This window comes from Varanus komodoensis, unplaced genomic scaffold (genome assembly GCF_004798865.1).
Source record: "Varanus komodoensis strain SLA01 unplaced genomic scaffold, ASM479886v1 scaffold101, whole genome shotgun sequence".
Taxonomy (NCBI): domain Eukaryota; kingdom Metazoa; phylum Chordata; class Lepidosauria; order Squamata; family Varanidae; genus Varanus; species Varanus komodoensis.
Window position 1 is genome coordinate 1,397,226 of NW_025335275.1, and position 27,586 is coordinate 1,424,811.

General features: G+C 41.5%; 1 protein-coding gene across 1 annotated transcript in view; it reads left to right on the forward strand.

Moving 5' to 3' along the window:
- The window catches only part of TRPC4 (transient receptor potential cation channel subfamily C member 4), a 143,510-nt gene that overhangs the window by 83,401 nt on the left and 32,523 nt on the right, over positions 1-27,586 (forward strand). The window contains exons 3-6 of the mRNA XM_044419329.1: positions 4,248-4,766; positions 11,306-11,642; positions 19,807-19,946; positions 23,435-23,748. Coding sequence (XP_044275264.1) covers positions 4,248-4,766; positions 11,306-11,642; positions 19,807-19,946; positions 23,435-23,748 — 1,310 coding nt within the window. The remainder of the gene's footprint in view (positions 1-4,247; positions 4,767-11,305; positions 11,643-19,806; positions 19,947-23,434; positions 23,749-27,586) is intronic.

A 27,586-nucleotide genomic window follows, 5' to 3' on the forward strand; every position in this document is an offset into this window, starting at 1 on the left:
GCAGGTACTCTGGATCCAGAAGGATCTGTACAGACTATGGAAGTGGGCAGGGGACAACAGAATGGTGTTCAGTGTGGATAAATGGAGGGTCTTGCACTTGGGGCATAGGAATGGGTGTCATGAGTACAGGTTAGGGGACAAGTGGCTGGAGAGCAGCACTTGTGAAAGGGATCTTGAGGTACTGGTTGACTGCAGGCTAAACATGACTCAGCAGTGGTGGTCAAGAGGGCAAACGCCACCCTTGGTTGCATAGCCAGAAGTGTGGCTTTTAGATCGAGAGAAGTATTATTACTACTCTATACAGTGGTACCTCAGCTCAGAAAATGTGACAATTATGCACAGAAGAACTTGAAGACACTCCAGGGAAAGCAAAGGAACTATCAAAGTGCTTTCTATCAAGCTGAAGGACTGGAGGGCAACCTGCACTAGAAAAACTACTAGTCAAAACATGCCACACTGAGCAAGAAGCTGAAGGTTAACTAGGTGGTGGCAATGATACCACGGCCTACAAGTTATGAGCGTTATTTGTGGGAGATTCCTTGCTTGTAGGATGGAAACACATGCATGTCAGGAAGACCTGTGGACTCGTCAGGTATGCTGTCCCCCTGGAGGACAGATAAGTGATATAACTGAAAGATTGCCAAGACTCATACAGTCCACTGACACATATCCCTTCCTTCTTATAAAGGTGGAAACAAATGGCACTGCCAAGGGGAGCTTCAAAGAAATTATGGCAGATCTTGAAGCTTTAGGGAAGAAAGTCAAGAGCGCTGATGCCCAGTTAGTTTTCTCTTCAATCCTTCCAGTTAATGAAAGGGGACAAGACAGGGAAAGAAAAATACTCCAAGTGAATTCCTGCCTGGAAGAAGAACTGCTGGCAAGAGATGGGTTCCACCTTAGAAGAACTGGAAAGAATGTGTTCAGCCACAGCATGAAGATATTATCAGGAGAGCTTCAAACTGAATCATACAGAAGGGAGAAGTACACCTGGGTGTAACAACAGACAAATGCTTATGCACCACAACAGAGAACAGCTCTAACAGTGCCTAATAATAGCCTTCCAAAAATGTAGTAAGAAAGCTAGAGTATAAAGCACATAAACTGATGGCTGGAGTGTGGGTAACAATTAGCATGGACCTGAACTCTTAATGCACTAGGTATTAACTCTTAATACAGCCTGATGGGTATAACTCAAACTAAAGGAAGCAAAAGCCAAGTTAAATAAATTCAGAACAAGAATTAGTGAAATCCCATGGTAAGTGACTCTAATGAGGAAAGGAGTCCAAGATGGGTGGGAATTCTTTAAAAAGGAAATTCTAAAGGCGCAATAATAAACAGTTCAAACAAGGGAAAAAAGTAGAAGACAACAGAAGAGGTCCACAGACCTCCAGGGAGATAGTGACTTGAAAGCAGCGGCATTCGCCACTCCTTTCCTTATCTCATTATAGATGGTTATAAATAATCTTTTGAGAGGTTTTTTACCTCCTAACGTGACAGGTGGGCATGAAGACTTTTTGTCTACTGCTCTGGTAACAACATACATGTTCTCTTTTGTTTTCTTTTCCTTTTCTTTTTTTCTTCTCACCATTTTATTTTGCATTGCTTTTTACTTTACTTTCCTTATTTTCTTGCCAAGGGAATAATAAAAATATTTCAACTCGCTGCAAGTTAAACTTTTAAGGTATTTTTTGTTCACATATTTTGAAGGTACTCTGGAACAGACAATTGGATGATTAACAACATTTACTTGCAAAGCTATTTAATCTTTCCATTTTAGAACTAAGAACTGAGAAATATGGATGGTGTAAACCAGGGATCCTCAAACTTTTCCTCAAAGGGGCCAGTTGACAGGTGCCAGCGGTGGGCATGGGCTGCCAAGGTGGTGCCGGTGGGGTGGGGGGGGCGGATGAGGGGCGGGGTGGGACACGTATGTGTGCCCACCCGAGGCGAGGTGGGGAATGGGGGGGTGCAGGGTGAGGCACCAGCTTGCTCACAAGGAGATCAAGTCCATAACAACCGCCTCACGAGCAAGCTGCCACCGGGTGCACGCTCAGCGAGGCTTGCTCACGAGGAGATCATTTTTTCCAAGTCCAAAACGATCTCTCCATAAGCAAGCAGCCGCTGGGCGCGCATGGTGAGATGCCAGCTTGCTCATGAGGAGATCGTTTTCTCCGATCGAGTCCAAAAAGATGTCATGAGCAAGCCACGTATCCACCCATGTGCCCAGCAAGTGCAAAACCTGTGGGGCAGGCCAGTTAAATGGGCCAGATCCGGCCAGGAATTGCAGAAATGACAAAAGCTGTGGGAAAGAAATATTAAGATAACCTTGGCAACCTCATATAAAGAAAATTTGTATAAAATGTTTTACAGATGGTATTTGTCACTGAATAGATTAGCTAAAATGTTTTCAAATATGTCAAATAGGTGTTGGAAATATAAACAAAAGCCTGGTACCTTTTACCATATGTGGTGGACTTGTGATAAAGCAAAAATAAAAATACTGGGTTAAAATGCATAGATGGCTTGGGGAAATGTTGCAGAGACCTGTAATATTTAAACCAGAAATACTTTTGTTAGGCATTCTTCCTGACGACTTCGATAAACAAAGTATATATTTGACTTTGCATGTCATCACAGCAGCGAGGATTGTATTTGCACAATACTGGAGGAATGAAGAGTTACTGACTGAAGATTTGATTTTAAAGACGATATTGGACTGTGCGGAAATGGACAGACTTTATCTCTTAAGGAAAAAGATACATGCTACTATCAAACATGGGACTTTTTATCATTGGTTAGAGAAATGGAATCTTGATTAGGCCTGAAATATGTAGTAATTGTAGAGAGAATAAGATTTTGAACTCAGTAGGTCGGAAGTCTTTGGAATAACTATTTGTTCAGAGTGTAAAAAACAATAAAAATGTTGAAACAGACAGTTCCCACAGGACTGACACTACTGCAGCTCACCTTTCTCAAGCAGAAAGCTGAGCTATAGTACTCTCCAATTGAGTACCTCTTGCAAGGGCAGTCTTTCTACAGGGTCATCTCTCATGCAGAAAGTCTCTTTGACCATTGCATGGCCTTGTGTTGCCCCTCCCTTTTCAAATAAAGCCTAATACTTGCGTCTTGTATTTTCACTCACTTCTCCTCTTTGTTAGGAGCCTGCCCATCCACTGGTTCAGGGACCCATCTTGCTTGTCCTCCAAAGATTAGGTGGCAGCTGGGTTACCTCCTCTCTGCCTCTGCTATTCCTGTCAGTCTGCTGTTCTGCTCCCACACCGTTGGAGATTCAGTAGCACTTACTGCTCCCTCTCTATCTGACTCATCATCTGTTCCTGAATCTTTTTTGGAATACATCTGCATGGGTATTAGACTTGGAATATGCTGGGCATTTTCTTAAATGTTGGCAAGTTCAATAGCGTAATGTCCAGTTTTCTATCCCCCAAAATTTCACCAAATATTTGGCAGACACTTTGGCTTCCAAAAAACGTTTATTTCAGGGAATAAATTAACTGAAAACATTTTAGCCAAGGTTTATTTGTAACATTGCCCTTTTCTTTGCAGAGATTTACCTCCCTAAACCTCCAAATGCCTTTTTGTTGTTGCCAACAAACTGTCTTCTGATACAACATAGTACAATATTTTTCCTATTTGGAGTCTTCTCAAAACATTGTGGGCTAGTGCTGAAACATGTTATTAGGGGAGTAAGTGGTTTAAAAACAGCACCTGTACTATCAATAGTTTCTCCCAGAAGTAACACTAATATTCCTCTATACTCCCCTCTCTTCTCCCCACCCCTCTCCAAAAAAAAACCTCAAAAATTTAGCACTAGGGAGGAATTACTGAAAAACCACAAAGTCAGGTTCTGTTCTTTATTCTGAATGTATAAGCAAAAATCACCAGATCTGTTTGGACTGAGGTATCTCGGAATGTACATAATACCCAATCATATTCCCTATTTTCATCAATTTCAGGTAATGTGTTAGAAATACTGGGTCCATGCCTGAGCTTGATAGTATAAAACAGGGATAATGAACTGAAGTTCATTTCAGATAAGGTACAGATGTTGCTCGGGGTGGTTCACCTGTTCAGGCTGATGATGCTTGATCTGTTCTGGATGACTTCCATGCTTTCAGTTCATCATATAGGTCAGCCTTTGAATACATGGATGCATCATGTGATTGGTCCTCAATACTGAAATGTAGATAAGATTATCTAATGTAACTCTATTCACTTTTCCCCAACAGGTGCCACCCATACTTCTGGATAAACAGTTCTCAGAGTTCACACCAGACATTACACCCATTATCCTGGCTGCCCATACAAACAATTATGAAATCATAAAACTTTTAGTGCAGAAAGGTGTTTCAGTCCCCAGACCACATGAAGTTCGTTGTAACTGTGTGGAGTGTGTCTCCAGCTCAGATGTGGACAGCCTCCGTCATTCCCGATCGAGGCTAAATATCTACAAAGCTCTTGCAAGCCCATCTTTAATTGCCCTTTCAAGTGAGGATCCTTTCCTTACAGCTTTCCAATTAAGCTGGGAACTTCAGGAGCTGAGCAAAGTGGAAAATGAATTTAAATCTGAATATGAGGAACTATCACAGCAGTGTAAGCAGTTTGCAAAAGATCTCTTGGATCAGACACGGAGTTCCAGGGAACTGGAAATTATTCTTAACTACAGAGATGATAACAGCCTAATAGAGGAGCAGAGTGGTAATGATCTAGCAAGACTGAAACTGGCTATTAAGTACCGTCAAAAAGAGGTAAGTGAGTAGGAGAATATTTTTGCTAAAAGAATAACTGGGAACAGATAATATACACTTAAAATGAGAAAAAAAATCTGTTGAGATACTTTTATCTGCATTGTCTCTCATTTTTAAATTGATTAAGCATAACAAATTATTAGGATGTAGTGATAACAGAAAATGAAATATTCTGGTATATTAGAGATCCAGCCAATGTTATTCATGTTTTTTTAAAAATCTCAAATGTTGATTAGAATTATTTTCAGAAAGACAGGGGCATTTTCTGGTTCATCAGCTGTTTAAATTCATCCACAAACAACAATCTTCACTGCTTCAAACAGATAATCTATTAAAATGTGTGGGTGTCTTCTTGATGATATCATGAGATAAAGCAAAGTGAAAATACAGAAATCTGATACTTAGCATTACTTTGAAAAAATCCTTTAAAAATGTGGAGTCAACTTGGAATTCTTGAATCAGTCATAATGGCCCAATAGTTTCATAAGAACAAAATTAATCCGAAATTGCAAGCCTGCCTCGTAAAATGCTCTGTTGGGTTCAGGGTGAGGGAGATAATATCTAGGCCTAATCTTTCGTTCTGAAACCACAGTCCTGTACCTCTCTACAACTAGTATGTCCCACTGAAAGTGACTGACACTAGGAAATGGTGTTTTCCAACCAATGAGTTTAAGGTCAAATGACCTTGTTCACACAATGTGTGAGATTATAAATGACTTGACTGTTAATTTTAAAGTTTTTATTGATTCTGGAAAACATACTTGGTGCTCTTTTACAGTGCAGACGTAGGTATGGCTATCCAGGTTAAGGTCTCATTATGTTCAATGGAACTTGGTCCAGGGTAAGTGTATGTATAATAGTAAGAATAATTCAGACACCTAGCAGACGTAAATCAAGTTGGCTAGGATGTATTAATGAAGGTCAAGGTGACTGTTAGAGCAATAGAATAAACTAAACTAATCCAGTCGACATAAGCATATCACATCCTCCGCCAGTAATAGGTTTCCCTATCCGTTATACTTCATCCCCTGATTCCCACTTGGCGGTGGTGTTCAACTCACCTCTGCTTCCCCTCACCAGGCTCTCACCCTTATCAGGCCTATTTCATGCACAGCCTTTCAATTCCTAGATGACAGGAAGGATGGTCTTGCGAATTCTTACTCCTCCTGACCATTGGGGCAAATATGATTAAAATATACGCAAATTAAGATCAAGAAATACTGAAAAATACACAAAACGTGAATTAATTCCTTTGTCTCTCTCCTGGAAAGATTTGAATCTCAGCTGTGGACTGTGAGACCCATAAAGGGCTTATTTGTACAATCTGAAACTGCTGGACTCAGTCCACAGTAAGCTAGCACCTCGGCTGTACTCTTTAAAAGTTTAAAAGCAGCTTGAAGGGTGGGAGAAAAAGAGGGAGTTGTTGAAGTTGTTGAAAAAGTTCTAATTTGCAGATAACGGACGGACAAGATTTTCCCTCTCCTCCTGTGCAATTGCAAAGCCAAGAAGGTGCCAAAAAAGAAAATATTGGGATAGAGCCTTGATGAATGTATATCAAAGTTAATTAATGTCATAGGATTAGCTTCTCTGGGTTATTTTGCTACTATGGAGATAGGAGATAAGAAATAATGAAGATAAAAAGAAGAGGAAGTGAAGTATTGAAATATAAGGTCTGAGAAAGAGGACAAAATACATACAAGACTGTATTTTGCTAATAGCAATCTTTGAGCTCCCTCTGCTGGCTAGAAGTTAAATTGCAGCTGTTGAAAATCGAGATCTATATGCTGACTGAAAGTTAAATTGCAATTGTGGTCTGTTTAAAAGTTATTACTAAATTCAAGAGTTCTCTCCTCCTAGTAGGATATTAAATAACAACAGTGAATCATTAAAATTGTTATGATTTTAAGACTTTCTCTGGTATCTGGATGTCAAAACATAGCAAGAGTGTAGAAAGCGTCTGACAAAGATCTAAAGTGAAACTTCACCCATCGGATTTGGCTTTGAAAAGAGTAAAGTTGTGAAATGAATGGGAAAAAGAGATAATCACCGGAAAAATCAATACCACCGTCTCAACCATCAATACAACCAGACAAGCTTGATATACTTTTACAGGAACTCAGAGAAATGAAGACTGATACCAAGCAATTAAATGTCAAAATAGATAATATGGGTGTAGAAATAAAATTTAATTAAACTCAAGAGAATAAACAATCACAGAAGTGAAAATTCAGAAAGAAGAACATGATAAAAAGTTTAAAAAATCAGATGACTAAGATAGCTCAGGTCTCAAAAAGTGTGATTGAGATCCGGGATAGACAAGGAAGATCAAATTTACACCTTAAAGAATATCCAGAGGATGGGAATGAGAATGAAGATAACCTGATTCAATCAATACTGGACTGGGCTAAATCTTTTCTCCCAGATGTCTCCTTTACAAGATATGACATTGATGCAGTACATAGAATTGGCCCAAGAAGAGCTGGAAGAAAAACACCGAGAGACATTGTAGTCTGATACTGGTCATATGCAAAAAAAGAACAATTGAGGTGAAAATTACACAATATGACATCAGTCATGTTTGAAGGTTACCAGATTCAAGTGTTTCCTGATTTATGTACTGAGACTCTGCAATGGAGGAAGATATGTTCCAAGTTTGTCAAATATTAAAGAAGAATTCCATTAAATATAGCTAGGAATTTCCGTTCTTTTGTGGTTTTCATATAATGGAAAATATTATAGAGTTGATACAAAGGAGGAAGCGCTGAAGTTATTAAAGGAGCTTGGAAGTTTTGATGATGATGAATACACATCATCAGCACAAATGCAGAACTTAATGGATATGTCTACATTTCCAAGAAGGATGGCAGAGAAGAAGAGAGAAGATCGGCTAGAGAAGGAGAAATTGGATTTTGCAGCAGGAAGTTCAGATTCTCTGTAGAAACAGAAAGTAGAGGAGAAGAAGGAAGCAAGAAGAGATAAGAAAATTTACATGTGATAGATATAGAAAATATATTGTAGTTGGTAGTGTTGTGGTTGTTATTGAATGTTTCTTAAATAATAAGTATTGAATTATAATAGAAATTTGAGTGTAGAATAAAATGGGTATAGATGTTTGGGGAGGGTGGGGTGGGTGCCTGGGGTCCACATAGGGGTGGCTCTCCCCCACCCACCCCACCCCTAGAAGCCTAAAGCGGCGGGTAGGAGGAAATCTCCAGAGGATGGGTAGGGGGGTTTATATACATGAATGTGGTGGGGAATATGGGGGGGGGCAGGGGTAAGTATGTTTGTGTTTTTGTTGGAGTGTTTATTCAGTTACATATGGAGACCAAAAAGAATACTTGATGTATTGAAAAAATGGGAAAAACATTGAAGATAGTGTCTTGGAATTTAAACAGCTTGGAAGAAAAATATAAATGAGCTAGAATTGAAAAAAGTATTCATAAGGAAAAAGCAGATATTATATTTTTACAAGAAACACATCAAAAGAAAGATGGAATGAATGAATTAAAATTACATTGGACAGATGTATATGAAAAACCATATGATACATCAAAAGCAAGAGGGATTGCAATTATTGTAGCTAAAAGATGTGAATTTAAAATAAAAGCTGTAAAAAGAGATTGTATGGGGAGATTTCTTATAATAAAAGGTTTGATTTATGGACAAGATGTGACTTTAGCTAATTTATACGCACCTAATATAAATGGGCAAAGATGGGCATGATAAAGGACCAAAATGGCAGGGACCTAACAGAGGCAGAAGAGATTAAGAAGAGGTGGCAGGATTACACAGAAGAACTATACAAGAAAGAGCTTAACCTCTCTGATAACCACGATGGGGTGGTCACTGACCTCGAGCCAGACATCCTGGAAAGTCAAGTCAAATGGACCTTAGGACATCTGAGCAACAAAAATAAAGCTAGTGGAGGAGACAGTATTCCAGCTGAGCTATTCAAAATCTTAAAGATGATGCAGTTAAAGTGCTACACTCAATACGCCAGCAAATTTGGAAAACTCAACAGTGGCCACAGGATTGGAAAAGGTCAGTTTACATTCCCATCCCAAAGAAGGGCAATGCCAAAGAATGTTCGAACTACCGCACCATTGCACTAATTTCACATGCTAGCAAAGTTATGCTCAAAATCCTACAAGCTAGGCTCCAGCAGTACGTGGACCGAGAACTACCAGAAGTACGGGCAGGATTTCGAAGAGGCAGAGGAACTAGAGATCAAACTACCAACATACACTGGATCATGGAGAAAGCTAGAGAGTTCCAGAAAAAATCTTCTTCTGCTCCATTGACTATGCTAAAGTCTTTGATTGTGTGGATCACAACAAATTGTGGCAAGTTCTTAAAGAGATGAAAGAAGCAGACCATCTTATTTGTCTCTTGAGAAACCTATATGCGGGTCAAGAAGCAACAGTGAGAACTGGACATGGAACCACTGATTGATTCAAAATTGGGAAAGAGTACAGCAAAGCTGTATACTGTCACCCTGCCTATTTAACTTACATGCAGAGTACATCATGGGAAAGGTGGGGCTGGATGAATCACAAATTGGAATTAAGATTGCCAGGAGAAATATCAGCAACCTCAGATATGAAGATGATTCCACTCTAATGGCAGTAAGTGAAGAGGAACTAAAGAGCCTCTTGATGCGGGTGAAAGAGGAGAGCGCAAAAGTTGGCTGGAGACCTGGAGGAATGTTGTCCATGGGGTCACGATGGGTCAGCCACGACTTGGTGACTAGCAACAAGCAACTGCTTTTCCTACTCTTTTATTGACTATGAAGGCTACTCCATTTCTTCTGAGGGATTCTTGCCCACAGTAGTATAACTGATGGTCATCTGAATTAAATTCACCCACTCCTGTCCATTTTAGTTCACTGATTCCTAAGATGTCTATGTTCAGTCTTGTCATCTCTTGTTTGACCACATCCAGCTTACCTTGATTCATAGATCTTATATTCCAGGTTCCTATGGAGTATAGATCTTTCCAGCATCGGACTTTCCTTTCACCACCAGATACATCCATAACTGAGTGTCCTTTCGGCTTTGACCCAGTTGCTTCATTCTTTCTGGTGCTACTAGTACTAGACCTCTGCTCTTCCCCTGTAGCACATTGGACATCTGCTGACCTGAGGAACTCACGCTCCTACGTCATATCTTTTTGCTTTTTGGTACATGGGCAAAACCCCATGACAAGGGTACTAGAGTGGGTTGCCATTTCCTTCTCCAGTGGATCACCTTTTGTCAGAACTCTCTACTATGCCCTTTCTGTCTTGGGTGCCCCTGCATGGCATAGCTCATAGCTTCTTTGAGCTACACAAGTCCCTTTGCCACGACAAGGCAGTGATCCATGAAGGGGATTTGATTTATAGTACATGAATATTCATTTTAGAAAATTTTGCATTCTAAATCAGCGAAGCAGGTTGACAACCTTCTCCCCCTGCCCCCCATCAATGCTATATGATGCTTATGACTATACCTACTCAACATTCACAGGACAAATGTTGTAGAATGATAAATATGTGAGAAAAATAACATTTCTTAAAGGGCAGTGGGGTCTGAGCTGTGCAATTTACTCGGCGGTTTCGCACCAGTGATGGCTTACCTTCAAATGCACAGGGGCCATGATGAGCCTAATCAGGGCAATCAATTGCTTTCCTCCTACCCCTCGCCATTCTCCTCTTGGTCTTCCAAATTATAACCCACAACCTCTCTCAAGGAGGAATTAGGCTTTTCTCTTTGGCAGCAATTATTGCCATCTGATTTCAGATTCTTGTAGCACCATAGTTTGTTGGAGAACATAAAGTATCTGAATACGTAGCATCATGAAGACAGTTACTGTGGCTTCGTTTAACTGAGGTTGACCATCACGGGTTAGGGGTGCATTTTCAGGGGTTAGGGGTACAGAACCCCCACAAAAGTGTAAAAACTAGGAATATCTCTATGTTCTAGGGAACTACCCACTCTGTTTGGGAATGTAATGCTCTTTGTCTTGGTACTAGCCAGCCTCACTCACATGCATGTCTCTCAGTGGGCACAAAGACTCTAGAGGTATTTGCAGTTTTCCCCTAGAGATATTTGTGTTTTTTCCACTTTTGTGTGGGTCCTGCTCCCATAACCCCCACAAATGTAGTGTTCACTACTATCAGAGGTTTCAAGCATGGCTTCTTGATCAAGAGAGATATTACTGCCACTCTATATAACTCTGGTGTGCCTGCAACTGGAATATTGTGTTCACTTAATTAAACCCATTTCAGTTTCAGGATGTAACAACAAAATGTGAAAAAGTCAAAGAGGCATGTGGGGATGAATAGCTCTGTAAGGCACTTGTATATCAGCCTCCCCCAAATTGGTGCTCTCCAGATCTGTTTGACTGCAACTCTCATCATTCCCAACCAGTATGACCATTCCTAGCCCATGACCATCCTGGCAGGAAATGGAGTTGCAGTGCAACACATGGAGGCCATGAATTTGGGCCTACTGTATGGTGCAATCAATAACGATTTGACTTTTCTTTTTCTTTTGCTTTAGTTCGTTGCCCAGCCAAACTGCCAACAGCTCCTTGCCTCTCGCTGGTATGATGAGTTCCCAGGCTGGAGGAGGCGCCACTGGGCCATGAAGATGTTGACTTGTGTTATCATTGGATTCCTTTTCCCCATATTCTCTGTCTGCTACCTGATAGCTCCCAAGAGCCCTCTGGGGCTGTTTATCCGGAAACCATTCATCAAATTTATCTGCCACACTGCATCCTACTTGACTTTCTTGTTCCTTCTGCTGCTTGCCTCTCAACACATTGACAGGTCAGATCTGAATATGCAGGGGCCTCCACCAACTGTCGTCGAATGGATGATATTACCGTGGGTCCTGGGTAAATGTATTAGTAAAGTAAATACAGTTGATTGTAGAACTCTTCAATAATTGCCTAGTAGCCTTCCAAAAGAAATTGGAAACAGAGCATTGGAATGGAACCGAATGTTCTGTCAAAACTATTTTAGTAATCTATCCATAATCCATATATGGCAGGGCTTGGGAACACTTTTGGGTCTGAAGGTTAAAGTAGCCCCAGACTAGGACATGAAGTCTCACAAGGCAGCAGTAAGCAGGACTGTCACTCAAAGTGCAGGCATGTTTCCCCCCTCCCTGCCACCACCATCCATTTTCACTCACAGAGGGATGCAATCACACCCAGAGAGGCACACCCCACTCACACACATTCCCTGTGAATGCACATTTATTCACATACCCTCTTCCCTACCCCAGTGCTGTGAGAAGTTCCCTTTGTTAGGCTCCCTTTTTACTGAAGAGAGAAAACAGCTTTTCCCACATGCAGCAAATCATATATAAGAACTCCCCACTCTTCTGTACATGGGGGTGTTTAAGCTCCCATTTTACTGAGGCTTCTTTTAGCATTTTGGTTGTGGCGGAAAGGATGCATCCTTTGTATGTGAGTGTGGGATCACAAGCCCCAGCCATCAGGGAACAAAAGCGTTCAGTGCTGGTGCAAGGGAATGGGCTCGCCTCTAGTCTACGGCAGGTGAGCCCTTTTTGATAGAGGAAGGAAGCCCTTTCCCTGCCTGCACAACAAGCAGGTGCACCAGTTGCCATTCCCGGCAGCCAGACTTCTTCCCTGCTCACTGCTAGCAATGGCCACAGTGCACACAGAAAGCGAGTGCAGCAAGCCAGCGTGCAAGCTGCTATTCCTGCAGGTCAGCTTTCTTCTCAGTTCACTGCTATTGTTTTGATTCCTGGAAAGCACCCCGTGAACCTGGGGTACACTTGCCAGGAACTTGAACTCTGGGCCACTGCAAAGCCGAAATGGGGGAATCCAGTAGATTTTCTGCGCAAAACGGATTCCTTGTGCATACCCATGTAAGATTAACCAAGCTCTGACTCAACGAATAATTATTCTTTCTTCATATATTGTGACATGTGCCCCCACCTATATTTCAAACTTAAATTGCTTCTTACTGTCATAGTTTTTCTCAAGAATACTGGATAAGGGTGCTGAGATTCTCTGTGAGCTACCCTATCCCCATCACTATCTGCTGGCCTATTGCATGTGAATGTGCAAGGGAAAAATAATGTTTGCAGTCTTGTTGTTTGATGAAAATAACGAGGAAGGAAAATCCAAACCATCACAGGAAACATTCTGGAGCGTGATGTCGAGCTGAGGAGATCAGAGGATGCTGCCCCAACTGGTCTAGGGACTCAGGGATACAAGGAGCCAAGCTCCTAGGGAGTGACAAGGGTGAGTGAACAAAGAGCACACAAGAGTTTGGTGGTGAAGTTGTAGTAGAAGAGGAGACAAAGGCAGAGGGAAGGAGATGTGGGACCAGGACTACCTCAGCAACAGCGCTCAGGTTGTGTGCTCCTGGGAGCTGAAACTGAAGAGAGCAAACAGCATGCTGTCTGTCAGCAGAGTTTGGTGGGAGAGATCTTTTTCTTTTTCCCCTTAGTCTCCCCCCCACACACACACACACACATACACACCCTGTTGCCCCGCTTTGTTTTCTTCATTGTAACACACTCCCATTTATGGCAGGACTGTGTTGTTAACCTTCAGGGAAGAGGGGAGAAAGCGCTGGTTGTTACAATATGTCCAAGAAGGAAGAATAAAAAAGGTAGCAGAAAGAACGGACTGTGAAAACTCCCCAGTGGTGATGATGAGCAACATCTGTGCGATGTTTGTTTTCTTGCCTGAGGACAACATCATCAGCATGTGCCACAACTGCAAGTCAGTAGCCCTGATAGAAGAAAGGGTGAGGACACTAGAGCAACCTACTATCTCAAGGTAGTAAAAGAAGATTAAGAGTTTTACCTGAAGGAGATGTAGAGTAGTACAGAAGTTAGAAGTGCAACAGGAAGCTGATGCAGAAGAGGAGAATATTGAGGCAAGGAAAAATGAAAAGGCAACTCCCTGGAAAAGTGCAGAAGAATGAGAAGACACGCTGCTCCAAGGAAAGCAGTGTAACTATGAAACCACTTTCAGTTTCTTGAGGTTAAGACTGGAGAGGAACCTGCAGTGGAAGAAGTACAAGTCATTCTGTGCAACACTAACAGTGTAAAAGATAGAGGAAAGAAATGGGGGTTCACCTACTCAATGTGGATGGCAAAATGATAACAGAGGACAAAGAAAAGGCAGAAGTGCTTGATTCCCACTTTGGCTCGGTCTTCTCCCAAAAGATGTATGACCTTCCTGATAAAGGGGGACTATAAGCTGAAGGAGCAAGATGGAAGCTCACAATTAATAGGCAAATGGTCAAGGATCATCTAACAGCTGAATGAATTCAAATCTCCAGGGCCTGTTGAACTCTAACCTAGACTCATAAAGGTGCTGGCAGTGGAACTCTCAGGGTACTTGTCTATTATCTTTGAGGGCAAGGGAAGTGCCAGATGAATGGAGAAGGGCAAATGTCCCTATCTTCAAGAAAAGAAAAAAATGAACCTGAGAGCTACACATCATTAGTCTGACATCAGTCCCTGGGAATGGAAAGCCAGTGTGGTGTAGTGGTGAAGAGCCTGGGACTGGGACTCAGACGATCTGGGTTCTAGTCCCTGCTCAGCCATGGAGCCAACTGGGTGACTTTGGGCCAGTCACAGACTCTCAGCCCAACCTACCTCACAGGGTTGTTGTTGTGGGGATGAGATGGAGGAGGAGATGTAAGCTGCCTTGAGCCCTTTGTAGGAAAAAGGCAGGATATAAATCAAAATATATTCTGGAGCAGATTATAAAATAGCCAGTCTGCAAACACCTTGAAAACAATGCAATAATTTCTAGAAGCCAGCATGGGTTTGTCAAAAACAAATTCTGCTAGACTAATCTGTTGTTGTTCTTGTTCTTGTTTTGATTGGGTAATCTCCCTGGTGGACTGTGGGAATGCTATAGACATAATATATCATGATTTCAGCAAAGCTTTTTGACAAATTGTCCCATGACATTCTGATCAGAAATCTAGTTAAAAGTGGGCAAGATGGAACAACTATCAGATGGATCCGTTGTTGGCTGCAGAATCAGACTCACATCAATGGCACCTTCTCATACTGGAAAGTGGTAACGAGTGGGTAATGCAGGGCTCAGTTCTGGGACCAGTATTTTTCAACATTTCTATTAATGATTTGGATGAGGAAGTGCAAGGAATGATTGTCAAACTTGCCACTGACACAAAACCAGGTGGGATAACTAATACCCTAAAAGATAGAAGATTCAGGGTGATCTTGATAGGTTGGAAGGTTGGGCTGAAAATAACAGAATGAAATTAAATAGGGACAAATGCCAAGTTCTGTACCTGGGAAAAAGAAACCAAATACATCATTACAAGATGGGGAAAACTCGGTTCAAGAATACTTGCAAGTGACAAGGATCTTGGGAGTCCTGTACATCACAAGCTGAATATGAGTCAATCATACGATGCAGCTGGAAAAAAGGACAAATGCCATTTTGGGCTGCATTAATACAAGTATCACTTCTAAACCCTGTGATGTCCTGGTTCCCCTTTACTCAAAACTGGTTAGGCCTCAGCTCTGTGTCTAGTGGGCACCACAGTTTAAGAACAATGCAGACAAGCTGGAAAGGGTTCAGAGGAGGGCAAGAAGGATGCTCCAGGAATTGGAAATAAAGTCTTATGAAGAGGGGTTGGCAGAACTGGGTGTGCTTAGTCTTGAGAAGAGAAGATTGAGGGGAGATACGATAGCACTCTACAAATACTTGGAAGGCTTTCACAAAGAGGAAGGACAGGATCTCTTCTTGATCATGCCAGAGTGCAGGGCATGGAATGGTAGGCTCAAGTTACAGAAAGGCAAGATCTGGCTGAATGTCAGGAAGAATTTCCTGACTGTTAGAGCAGTACGACAATGGAACCAATGACCTAGAGGTTTTGTGGACTTTCCCATGCTAGAACCATTCAAGATGCAACTGGATAGCCATCTGAAGGGATATTTTAATTTGAAGTGCTGCACTGAGCAGGGGGCTTATAGCCCTCTGCCCTCTCCAACTATTCTGTTGTATGATTCTATTATTTTTGCCAAGCCAATCAAAATGTTATACAATAGAGCTATTAAAGCTTTGTAGGGGTCTTCTTCAGTCTGAATCATACAATATTAAACAGAAATAACAAACATCAATTTCAGTATTAAAATAGAAATTAAACACAATAGAAAAATATTGTATGTGTGAGAGAATACATATTCATGATTATGTCTTGTATGTGGGAGTAGGCCCTCCTGCCCCACCTTGCTTATATGTGTGGGTTTTCTATTCTGGTGTTCCAAATTGTTGGAGTGGGTTTTACTGTTGAGTGATTGTATCTGGAGACCTGAGGCAGAGTTCCTATTAGGATTCTAGACAGAATTGTTAGCAGTGTGCTCAAGTTCATTTCTGTGATGTCAGGCCAGGCTGTGTGCAAAATGCTATCAACCACCAAGTCAACTTGAGACCCTGGACAATGCCCTGATGGACCAGAATGGAAGGATGTGCTGGGGGAGGGACACACTAATTATGGGAGATTTTGATCTCCTGGATACTAGCTGGGAAACTCCCTCATTGGTGATGGCCAGACCAGGTCAGGTCACTTCCTAGATGCTATAGGGGGAGGGTTTCTCCCGCCGAGGGTTCTGGAGGCAACAAGATGGGGAAATATCCTTGACTTGGTTTTGACCCACAAAGAGGACTTGATAGATGAGGTGCAGTTTAGGGGAACCCTGGATGCGAGTGTTCACTCCATCCCAGACTGGGGAAAGTCTCCTGGGAGAGGGTACTGGAAGGCAAGGGAGTTCAGGAAGGGTGGATGGCACTCAAAAGGGAGATCTTGGAGGTGCAAGCCTTGACAATACTGCAAGTTAGCAAGGCAGGGAGGTGCAGGGGAGCACCACTGTAGATGCAGAAAGAGGTGGTAAGAGGGATTAGATGTAAGAGGAACTCCATAGGAAATGGGCACTGGGGCAAGTGCAGAAAAGGGTATACTAAGAGGAGGCTTGTTGTAGAATGTAAATAGCAAGAGGAAGGGGACACAGGTGGTGGGACCACTTAATAAGGAGGAAGGAGATTCATTGACTGATGTGAAAGAAGATGTACAAAGGCTAAATGAGCATTTTGCCTCTGTGTTCTCCCCAAAGCAGGATAGGGCAGATCTACATGGTGGGGGGCAGATGAAGCTGGGGATTTAGAGGCAAAGATTAGAGTCATGCACTGCACATTACAAAGCCTCCAGGACCTAACAGGTTGCAGCTGAGGGTACTTCCGGAGTTGGCAGGGATACTCTTGTGGTTGCTGGCCTATATTTTTGAGGCCTCATGGAGAGTGGTTGAGGTTCCAGAGGACTGGAGGGTGGTGTCAGTGGTCCCAAGCTTCAAATAGAGGAGTAGAGGGGACATGGGGAACTATAGGCCAGTTAACCTAACGTTCATTCTGGGAAAGATGATGGAATGACTCATAATAGGGAGAGATTTTGAAACCCTGGACAGGGAAGGGACACTGGGGCCATGCAACATGGCTTCTGCAAAAACAGGTCCTGCTGGAGGAACCTTGTGGAATTCTATGACAAGGTTTTGAGGTGGCTAGATGGAGGGGACACAGTCGATGTGGTTTCCCTGGATTACAGCAAGGTCTTTGACAAAGTGCTGCATGGCATCCTGGCTGAGAAATTGAAATGTTTCAGGATAGATTGATGCAGTGTCCAATGGATTAGGATATGATTGATGGACTGAAAGCACAGGGTAACTATTAGTGGAGAATCATTGGGATTGTGGCCAGTGACAAGTGGGGTCCCCCAGGCCTCTGTCCTTGGACCAATCCTGTTCAGTCTTTTCATCTAGGGAGTCTGCCAATCAGATTCTCAGATGATACCAAAATGGAGGTGGTCTCCATAACTGAGGAACAGGTACTCTGCATCTGGACCAGACTATGGAAGTGGACTGGGGACAACAGGATGGCATTCGCTGAGTATAAGTGGAAGATTTTGCACTTGGGACACAGGAATGGGTGTCACAGGTACAGGATGGGAGACAAGTGGCTGGAGAGCAGCACTTGTGAAAGGGATCTCAGGATACTTGTCAAAAGCAGACTGAACATGAGCCAGCAGTGTGACGCGGCAGTTAAGAAGGCAAATGCCACCATTGGATGCATAGCCAGAAACATGGCTTCTAGATCAAGAAAGGTATTACTGCCTCTTTATACGACTCTGGTTCACCTGCAACTGGAGTATTGTGTTCAGTTCTGGGCTCTGCAGTACAGGAAAGGTATAGCCAGGTTACAATTGGTGTGGCAAAGGACCACAAGGATAGCGGCCGGATTGCAGGGAAAGCTGTATGAGGTGAGCCTGAGGGACCTGGGTCTTTTCAGAGCTTGGGGAAGAGGAGACTCTGGGAGGATCTGTTGGCAACATATAGGTACATGAGGGAGTGTCACGCGGACATGGCTCAAGACCCATTTTCCCCTGGAGAGGAGGGAAGGATACATTCCAGTGGAGCAAAGCTCAGGGAACCAAGATTTATTTTACCTGGCAGGACCCTGATAGGACCCCAAGGGTATGGAATGGACTTGCACAGTGGGTGGTTAAAGTCCCATCAATGAGAGTATTCAAGGGTAGGCTGGACATGAACATGGCAGGTACTTCTTGAGTGGAGTCAGCTGGAGCCAAGGGTCAGACTAGATGGCCCAGGAGACCTCTTCTGACTCACTCTGTTTTTATGGTTCTATGTTTCTAGACACTTCCTCTTTGTGAAAAGTGCCCTTCCTTCATTGTTTTCTGTCATCAGCAGTTTGCAAAACATGGAGTTAGAGATGTGGTCTATCCTGATACATAGCCTATCATCTGAGTTATGGTCTTTCTCCCTGTGTAGAGTCTATATATTGGTAGTATATAGACTCATATTGGGTTTTGAATTGTAGCATATTTTTCTCTTTTCTTCCTTACCGTCACAACTAAAGTCAATAGGAGGAAAATTTCTTGCACTGAGTCTAAACCTGGCGCAATGTAGCACTGTTAGTTGTGGTGTACTTGTAGACTGAAGTGGTACAAAATGTAACATGTGAATTCCTTCCCTCATCACACCCATGACTGCACCATATTTTGGCTGTTCTGCTGGCAAATGAGAGCTATTCCACTGTCACCAACATATTAATGATTTTTCGGTAAAGTTTGCCATTTCCTGTAGTCCCACAGCCAGTGCCTCTTCAATATAACGAGATGTCCTGAAAGACTTTTTACATACTTCTTTTAGAAAACTGCAGGCAACTTGTCACCTTTGTTATGTTGGAGCTGAACCACTTAGCATAGTCAGCCTAACCAATGGTGAGAGTTGATGGGAGTTTCAGTCTAACAACAGTTTCAGTGCCACTTGTGTCCTAGAATCATCATTTTTCAAGCATATATAAGGCACAATGCAGAATTTCCTTAGCAGTTTAAAATATTTCCTGATTTGAAGGAGTAATGTACTTGTATGAATGTAATCTGACAAGTGTTTTCAGTTAACCATTTCCATGAATTAGTGTGCTATATCCATTATACTACAGAAAACACAATTAAGACAAGAGCTGAAAAGGCAGGTTACCAACGTTATAAAAGATTTTTTCCAACGATAAATTTCATTTGAAGTCAATTGTTTTTCATCACATATGATCACATGTTATACATGTCCTTCAGACAGCAAGTGAGCTGAGAGAAAAGAGAAAGATGCTAAATTGATGCTAAATTTTAAGTAGTTCTGTGTAAAGTGATTCATTAGCAGAAAATAAAGGTTTGAAAGGCAGCTATATGTTCAAGCCAGAATTCACAGCAGGTGACCTCAGAATAATCCTGCTGACGGTGGGACTGAAGCACCTGCGATGGTTAGCAAAAATGTAGCGCTGTTGCAGTGTCTGCTCGCTGCTCTCATGCATCAAGATGCCCCGTGGAGAGCGCCCCAATATGTGAATGGAAACATTAACCGTATATGAAAAAGTATTGACATAGAAGGCTGAAATAGTAGTCGCAGGTGGTGGTGTTCTGATTGTTGCATTTAAGCATACTTAAACATTCTCCTTTTTATTGTTGCAGGATTTATCTGGGGAGAAATTAAACAAATGTGGGATGGTGGCCTACAGGATTATGTTCATGACTGGTGGAATTTGATGGATTTTGTAATGAACTCATTATACCTAGCAACAATATCATTGAAAATTGTTGCATTTTCAAAGGTAACTCTCTCTCTCTCTCTCTCTCTCTCTCTCTCTCTCTTGCATGCATGTGCACAAGTACACACACACATGTTGCTAATCTATCAGATATGTGACACTTACTTTATGACTCTATTATTCTTTCTTTCACTTTATATTGACTTTTGCTGTTGGTTAATATCTGTCTTTACTGCAGTGTGCAGTAAGGTAGGGATAAAAGATTTTCTTAAAAGCTGGATAAATTTTCCTTTCTGAATTTTGGAAGACATTTAGGCCTGCACACCCACCAGCTTATCCTATTTATATGGACAACTCTAAAATTCTGTGTTTTGGCCTAGAAAAATAAATATTCTACTGGTGTCCTGAATTCTAATCATATAATAATAATAGCAACAACAAACAGAGCAAAAGAAGTTTCACAAGAGTAAGAATAATAATTTAGTTTTAAAATTATGCAATCTGATATAATCCTGTACAGATTGGTAAAATATTAATGACTTTGTTAATCCTTTCTAATAGTTTTAATAATAGCCTAACTCAAACTATACTTTCTGAAATGACAGCCCAATTTAAACAATATTTCTGCTATATATTCCACTGATATTATTTTCAAAAATAGAAACAAAGTAAATTTTCTAAACTCACTAGAGAATTGTAATTTTTATAATTACTCTTTCAAACTCCATTAACTTTCCACGTTGTTCATTTACATTAAGATGCTCATTTTTCTAATATGAAAACCATGGAGATTTTTTTTTCATTCAGTCCTCTTATCTTAGAACAGACAATAATTATTTAATGAGTCTCATCATTTCCATTTGTAGTAACTAGACCACTCCTAAGGAGCTGCCAAAATCATACACAGAGACTTGTGCACAGGAGTACCCCTATTTTTATCTATGAAATATTGGACTGTATGAGCCCTTAGCACTTCCAGCATCTTTAATATTGTAATACTGCAAAAGATAACGTGTGTAATTTGGGTAACCAACTTGTAACAGGCAGCTGAGCTTGAGGTACTGCTGGACAGGAAGGGGAGAGTCCAGCTTCAATTGTTCAGCTTTGGTTGAGCTCTCCAGCTCAATAAATAATGATCCATAATTATGATCATGATTATGAAGACCATCCATACTTAACAAAAGTATGAAATGAAGAGTGTTACTGACACATACTACAGATTGAGCTTACAACATACTTGACCATCATTTTAGATAAGCCAAATGACAATTAAAACAGTGTTGAATGAAAAAAGTAGAAAGAAAGAAAAACACGAAGTATAATATAACAACAATAAAATATAATATATAATACAATAATCTACTATTATATTGTAACATATAAGTAACACAAAGTCAATTTGTTCACCTATGTTCCTGTTGTTTTGGTCCCAATACAGCAACTGAGTATTACAACTAGTTCCAGATTTTTCCTAGAATCAAATTTTGGTGGCAAATCAGAAAGTTTCTCCTTCTCTGTTTAAAGTTTTAAGTAGTAATGTTTTGTATGTGAGGGATGGGAAGAGTTTGTGGATCCCTTGGATCTGGCAAGTTTTTCTGAAAGTAAGATTCTAGGCTAAACATCTAAGGTATTTTGAAGGAAGCTGGAGAGTATTGTCCATGCCTTTCCCCTCATTTTTGTGAACCTCCCAGCTTCCTCTCACAATGTGTTTTTGTAGACGGGCTTGTTTGCCTCAATACTTGCATTAGCTTTATCAATGTCTGCGTTTATTACAAGCTTTTTCCAGGTGTTCTTCATTTGTTTCTTTAGCTGCTTAGCATGATGGATTTGTGCAAAATGGTTTGTTATTGAGCAGTGACTGGAACATAAGTAATTGTATTGGCTAGATGCAAGGTAGCAGACTCCTTCATCTAGCTGCACAAACTTTTCCTTGAATTTTTGATTGTTCATTTTGAACTGCAATTAAATTAAGAAAATAATAAACTCTTCATGTTCCAAACATCTCTATTCTGTACTACAGTCCAAGATGACAGTGCCTGAAATAGCAGACATGTATTTTCAGGGAAACTGTCAGTTGGATAGTCTGTAAATAAATAGATAAAGAACTTGGGTTTTATTTTGGTTGAACCTAAGTGATGGCTCTAAGGACCATCCTGCTGAGCATTTCGTTTCCAGAAGCAGCTAACCAGAGGCCTCCTTTTGTTTGTCCCTCGCTTCTTGTAGTCAGAGCTGTATAACTTCTTGACTATCATGGCAAATAATTGATGAATGGCCTATGCAACATGATGGGGTGAACCCCTTTTAAAAAGTCACGTATATGCTTTGAAACATAAAACAAGGGCCCATATCCAACTGTGTTGTGCAAATAACATGCACTGTTGTAAACCACTCAGAGAGTTATTGGGCCATAAAGAAATGAAATGATGATGATGAGGAGGAGGAAACTGGTTGTGAACATTAATTTTGTATCTGCTTGTGCATGCATAATGTACCAGTGCTTGTACAAAAGAAGATTCAACAGAACTCTTCTGTTTGAGTTGGTGGAGGAACAACAATGGATACTGCCCAAAACCACTTACTTATTAAACAGCCTAAGCTAGACAATCTTAAAAAGGATTCTCAAACTTACTAGCAGGGAGCAAGAATCGCTTATTATCTTGAATAGATTACAAATGTTATAAAGAATAACTCTAACTTTTAAACATGTGGAAACAGGAGCGACATGTAGGACATGGCATAATAAACACAAACACGGAGAGGATAGGCAAGTAGCATTTTCAGTAATCCTAGAAAAGGGAAACAATAAATGGTGGGAATACACTATGAAAGATTTCCAGTCTACTCCTGGTACACAGAATCACCAGGGAACATCCTAGTCTGTGTCATGAAGGATGCAGAGCCAGGTGGACTACAATGAAATTGAGACATTACATTGAATTTTTAAAAAGAGCAGACATCATTTTCAGGCCTTTCTCTTCAAGGAAGCATTTGGCAAAACTAGTGTATTTTAGAATAATTCAAATAAATTGATTGGCTTGGCAATAGTTGCCAAAGAGACAGAAGGGCCTTCCTAAAATGTTGAGAATATTTTAATGGTCATTTAATACATGGAAATCATTGTTACCTATTTTCCCTTTCTTCCATTATAATTCTTCCCTTATAACTTCCTTTAAAACACTTTAATTTGAAACCAGCAGGTTGACTGTGTATTTCTGACAACTTGAGGATTTTTCTTGGGAGCATGGGACTATACTAGCATGCTGCATACCTTGACCAAGGGGAACCAACAGGAAAGCAGACTTAACTAACTCAATAGGAGTTTGTTGCCGCTTACCCCTTCCTGTGACTCAGATCTGCACACAGGACTGCACATACATGGCTCTTAGGAAATTGTGAAACAGCAAATGAAAGGAGTCAGAGCTAACTATTGCTCAGTGAAGGATTCTCTGCGAGGATTAAAGTCTTACCAAAATCCCTAAAAAGAGCAGTAATAAAAATGGTCTTTGTATTAGGGGGAAAAACACATTTAACGTTAACTCTTTTGTTTGCAGTACAGTGGGCTGCTGCCAAGACAGAGCTGGGATATGTGGCACCCAACGCTGGTGGCTGAGGCACTGTTTGCTATTGCAAATATTTTTAGCTCCCTGCGCCTGATCTCATTATTCACTGCAAATTCTCACCTGGGACCCTTGCAGATTTCTCTTGGAAGAATGTTACTGGACATTTTAAAGTTTCTTTTCATCTACTGTCTTGTGCTGCTAGCTTTTGCAAATGGACTTAACCAGCTGTATTTCTATTATGAAACAAATGAACCTTATCGCTGCAAAGGGATACGGTGTGAAAATCAAAACAATGCATTTTCCACGTAAGTGATCCATTCATTCATTCATTCATTCACCTACGTAACAATATTTTTAAAATATGCAATGTTCTGTTTATCGGAATATTGATGTCTTACTAGAAAATTGTCTGGAGAACTGGAATAATTTTAGCAAATGCAAATAACAAGAAGTTCACTTTGTAATGGTAAAAGTCATAGTCAACCTAATGATGCACCAGCAGTTTTTATTTATTTGATTTCTATACCACTCATTAACTGAGACAGTTCAAGCAGAATATACAAGAACAAATCAATAACTGCAGAGGCATCTGTAGGCTAAGATTATATAGGTTATTAACAACCTAATGCAAATATCTGGGGCTTGCAGAGGTGGCACATAGCCAGCACTCACATGCCTCCTCACATGGCCTGTCCAGGGATTGAGAAGACTGGTGTGCACTGCAGTCACATGTCCAGCTACTGCCAATCCCAGGACAAAGGCATTGCTGCTCTCTCTCCCCAGGAAAGAGGCATTGGGTTCATGCTGTCAGGAATGCAGGGAGGGATGAACTGGTCAGTCTGCCTTCCCTAGGCAAGGCAAATCAGAGTGCAGCTTGTCCCTGTTGCCACCCACTGCCATGGTTGCTGGGAATCATAGACTCATATGCTAGTAGAGTTGCAAGAATCCAAGAAGACCATTGGATCCAATTGCCAGTTCAGTGCAGGACTCCAAGTTAAATTATCTCTCTCAGATGTTTGCCCAGTTGCATCTCAAAAGACTTTAGCATGGGAGAGCACACAACCTCCCTAGGTAATTGGCACCATTGTCATATTGCTCCAACAGTCAGGAAATTATTTCGGATGTTAAGTCAGAACTTTAGTCCATTATTCCATGTTTTGCACTCTGGTATGATCAAGAAGAGATCCCGTCCTTCCTCTTTGTGACAGCCTTTCAGGGACTTGAACAGTGCTATCATATCTCAACTCTTCTCTTCTCAAGGCGAAAAATGCCCAGTTCTTTCAATCCTTCTTCATAGACTTTGTTTCCAGTCCCCAAATCATTCCTTGTTATCCGCCCCTGAACCCTTTCCAGCTTGTCTGAATCTTCCTTACACTGTGGTGCCCAGAACTGGACACAGTACTCCACATGAGGCCTAACCAGTGCTGAGTAAAAGGGAACCAGTACTTCACATTATGTGGATGCAAGTGATATTTAGAAACAGAGCAAGTCAGAAGAGTCCTCCCAGGCCATCTAGTCTGACCCCCAGCTCCAGCTGGTTCTGCTCTTGACGTGCCTACCATGTGCATGCCTACTTCTGTTAATGCAGCTCAAAATAGCATTTGTCCTTTTTGCAGCCACATCACATTGTTGTCTCATATTCAGCTTGTGATGTACAGGACTTCTCAATTGTAGTATTCTTGGGCTAAGTATTCTTGTAATTATGCATTGGTTTCTTTTTCCCAGGTGCAGAACTTTGCATTTGTCCCTATTGAATTTCATCCTGTTATCCTCAGCCCAGTGTTCCAAACTATAAAGATTACATTGGATCTTCTTTCTGTCTTCTAGGGTATAAGTTATCCAACCCGGTTTTGTGTCATCTCCAAATCTGATCATTGTTCCCTGTGCTACCTCATCCAAGTCATTAACAGAAATGTTGAAAAGCACTAATACTAACCCTAACCCAGGACTGAACCCTGTGGTACTCTACTAATTACCTTCCTGTTGATTAGCACTCTTTCAGCCTGATTCTGTAGCCAGCAATGGATGCTCCTCTGCTCTGTCTAGAAACTCTTTCTTTTCTTTTATTGTCTGGAGGGTGGACACTCGCTGCTCTAGTGCTCTCACCTTTTCCTCTAATGTGGGTACTAGTCATGCAGCAGGACACGGCTGCGGGGTCTCCTCGGTGCATTGCTCATGCCACTGCATGAAGGGGGGAATTAAGGTGAAATAAAGGAGAGAAACAAAGAGGGGGGATGTTAGGGACCTCCCCCTGGACCTTCCCCTTGCCCTCCCCTGCCGAACTCCTGGTCGCTTGCTCCCCGGGAGCTTGGCTGCTTATATCCTAGAGGCCCTAGACCAGAGTCATAAACCAGAATTTGACCTTTTTGCAGCCACATCACATTGTTGACTCATATTCAGCTTGTGAGGTACAGGACTTTGAAGATCCTTGTCACTTGCAAGTATTCTTGAACCGAGTTTTCCCCATCTTGTAACAACGCATTTGGTTTCTTTTCCTAGGTGAAGAACTTGAATTTTATGTTTGTGCCCTCAGCCCAGCGTTCCAACCTACCAAGAGTCTTTCTGTCTTCCAGGGTCTTAGTTATCCCACCCAGTTTTGGGTCATCTGCAAGTTTGATCATTGTCCTTGCACTACTATCCATCCAAATCATTAATAAAAGTGAGGAAGAGCACTGGGCCCAAGACTGAACCAGGCAGTGTTCCATCTCGTACCTCCCCCAGTTTGAGAAGGTGCCATTGATGAGCACTCTTTGAGTCCAATTCTGTAGGCAACTGTGGATCAACCTGATAGTTTTTCCATCTAGCCCACTTTTAGCTAGTTTGCTAATCAGAATATCAGGGCATTTTGTCAAAAGCTTTGCCAAAGGCAAGATATATTATGTCCACAGCATTGCCACAATCCATCCGGGAGGTTACCCAATCAAAACACAAAATCAGATTAGTCTGGCAGGATTTGCTCTTGACAAACCCATGCTGGCTTCTAGTGATCATTAAATTGTTTTCAAGGTGTTTGGCAACGGACTGCTTGATAACCTGCTCCAGAATTTTTGCAGGGACTCACTGGTCTGTCATTCCTGGGTTCTTTTTTCCCCTTTCTTGAATATAAGGAAAACAGTTGTCCTTTTGCAGTTATCTGGCACTTTGCCTGTCCTCCATGATTTCTCTAAAAGAATAGACAGTGGTTCTGAGCGCTCTTCTGCCAATTCCTTTCTGTCTCTGGGATGGAGTTCATCAGGCCCTGGAGATTTGAACTCATTCATCCTAACTAGATGATCCTTGACCATTTTCCTCTCAATTGTGAGCTTCCATCTTGCTCCTTCAGCTTATAGTTCCCCTTCATCAGGCAGGTCATAGATCTTCTTTTGGGAGAAGAATGAGACAAAGGAATTGAGCATTTCCTCCTGAAGGAGCTTCTGAGGAAAAAAAATGTGGTGATACAGAAAAGAGTTTCACTCTGGTTTTCCTCCAAAAGCTCTCTTGGTAGGTTAGAACATGGTATACAGTGGTACTTTTTTCAAGTCAAGTTTAGGGTGAGAGGTGTATGAGTATGGTGGGGAATATAGTATCATACTGAATGCTATATGGTATTGTAGTTTTCATGCTGATTCAGCTGCATAGTGGAAGAGCTTTTACCCCAGAATGTTAAATGTCCAGAATCTGGAAAGGACCAATATTCCCGCTTCATTTTCAATAGATGAAAGTGGGACTGCTATGCTGTCACAACACAGTGTCAAGTTCTTCTCCTCGGTAACATATAGTTCAGTGTCAGCATCCTGTGCATTTTCCTGCCTCCATAACAGCATGATTAGCAGCTGATTGGGATAGAATATAAAGCATGACCCTGTAAGCGAGGATCATCTGGTTCTTCTATGTTTCAAATTCCTCTTTTAACTATAAATCCCTGTTTGCCCTGCAATTGCTAATGTGGAGACATTTGCCATGCTAATAGGAAAAGCTTTAGCCCATAGTCCTCCTCCTGCAGTTTTTTCCTTGATGCCCATATGCTCTTAGGAAGTCTTGACAGGGACTGTAAATGGCCTGCCCCTGCCCTCCCTCACCACTACCAGCAAGAGTGGCTAGATTACCAGAGACTTGGAATGGGTCTTTTCAATCTTACTTGGTTAACGTATGGAATTTGGCAAG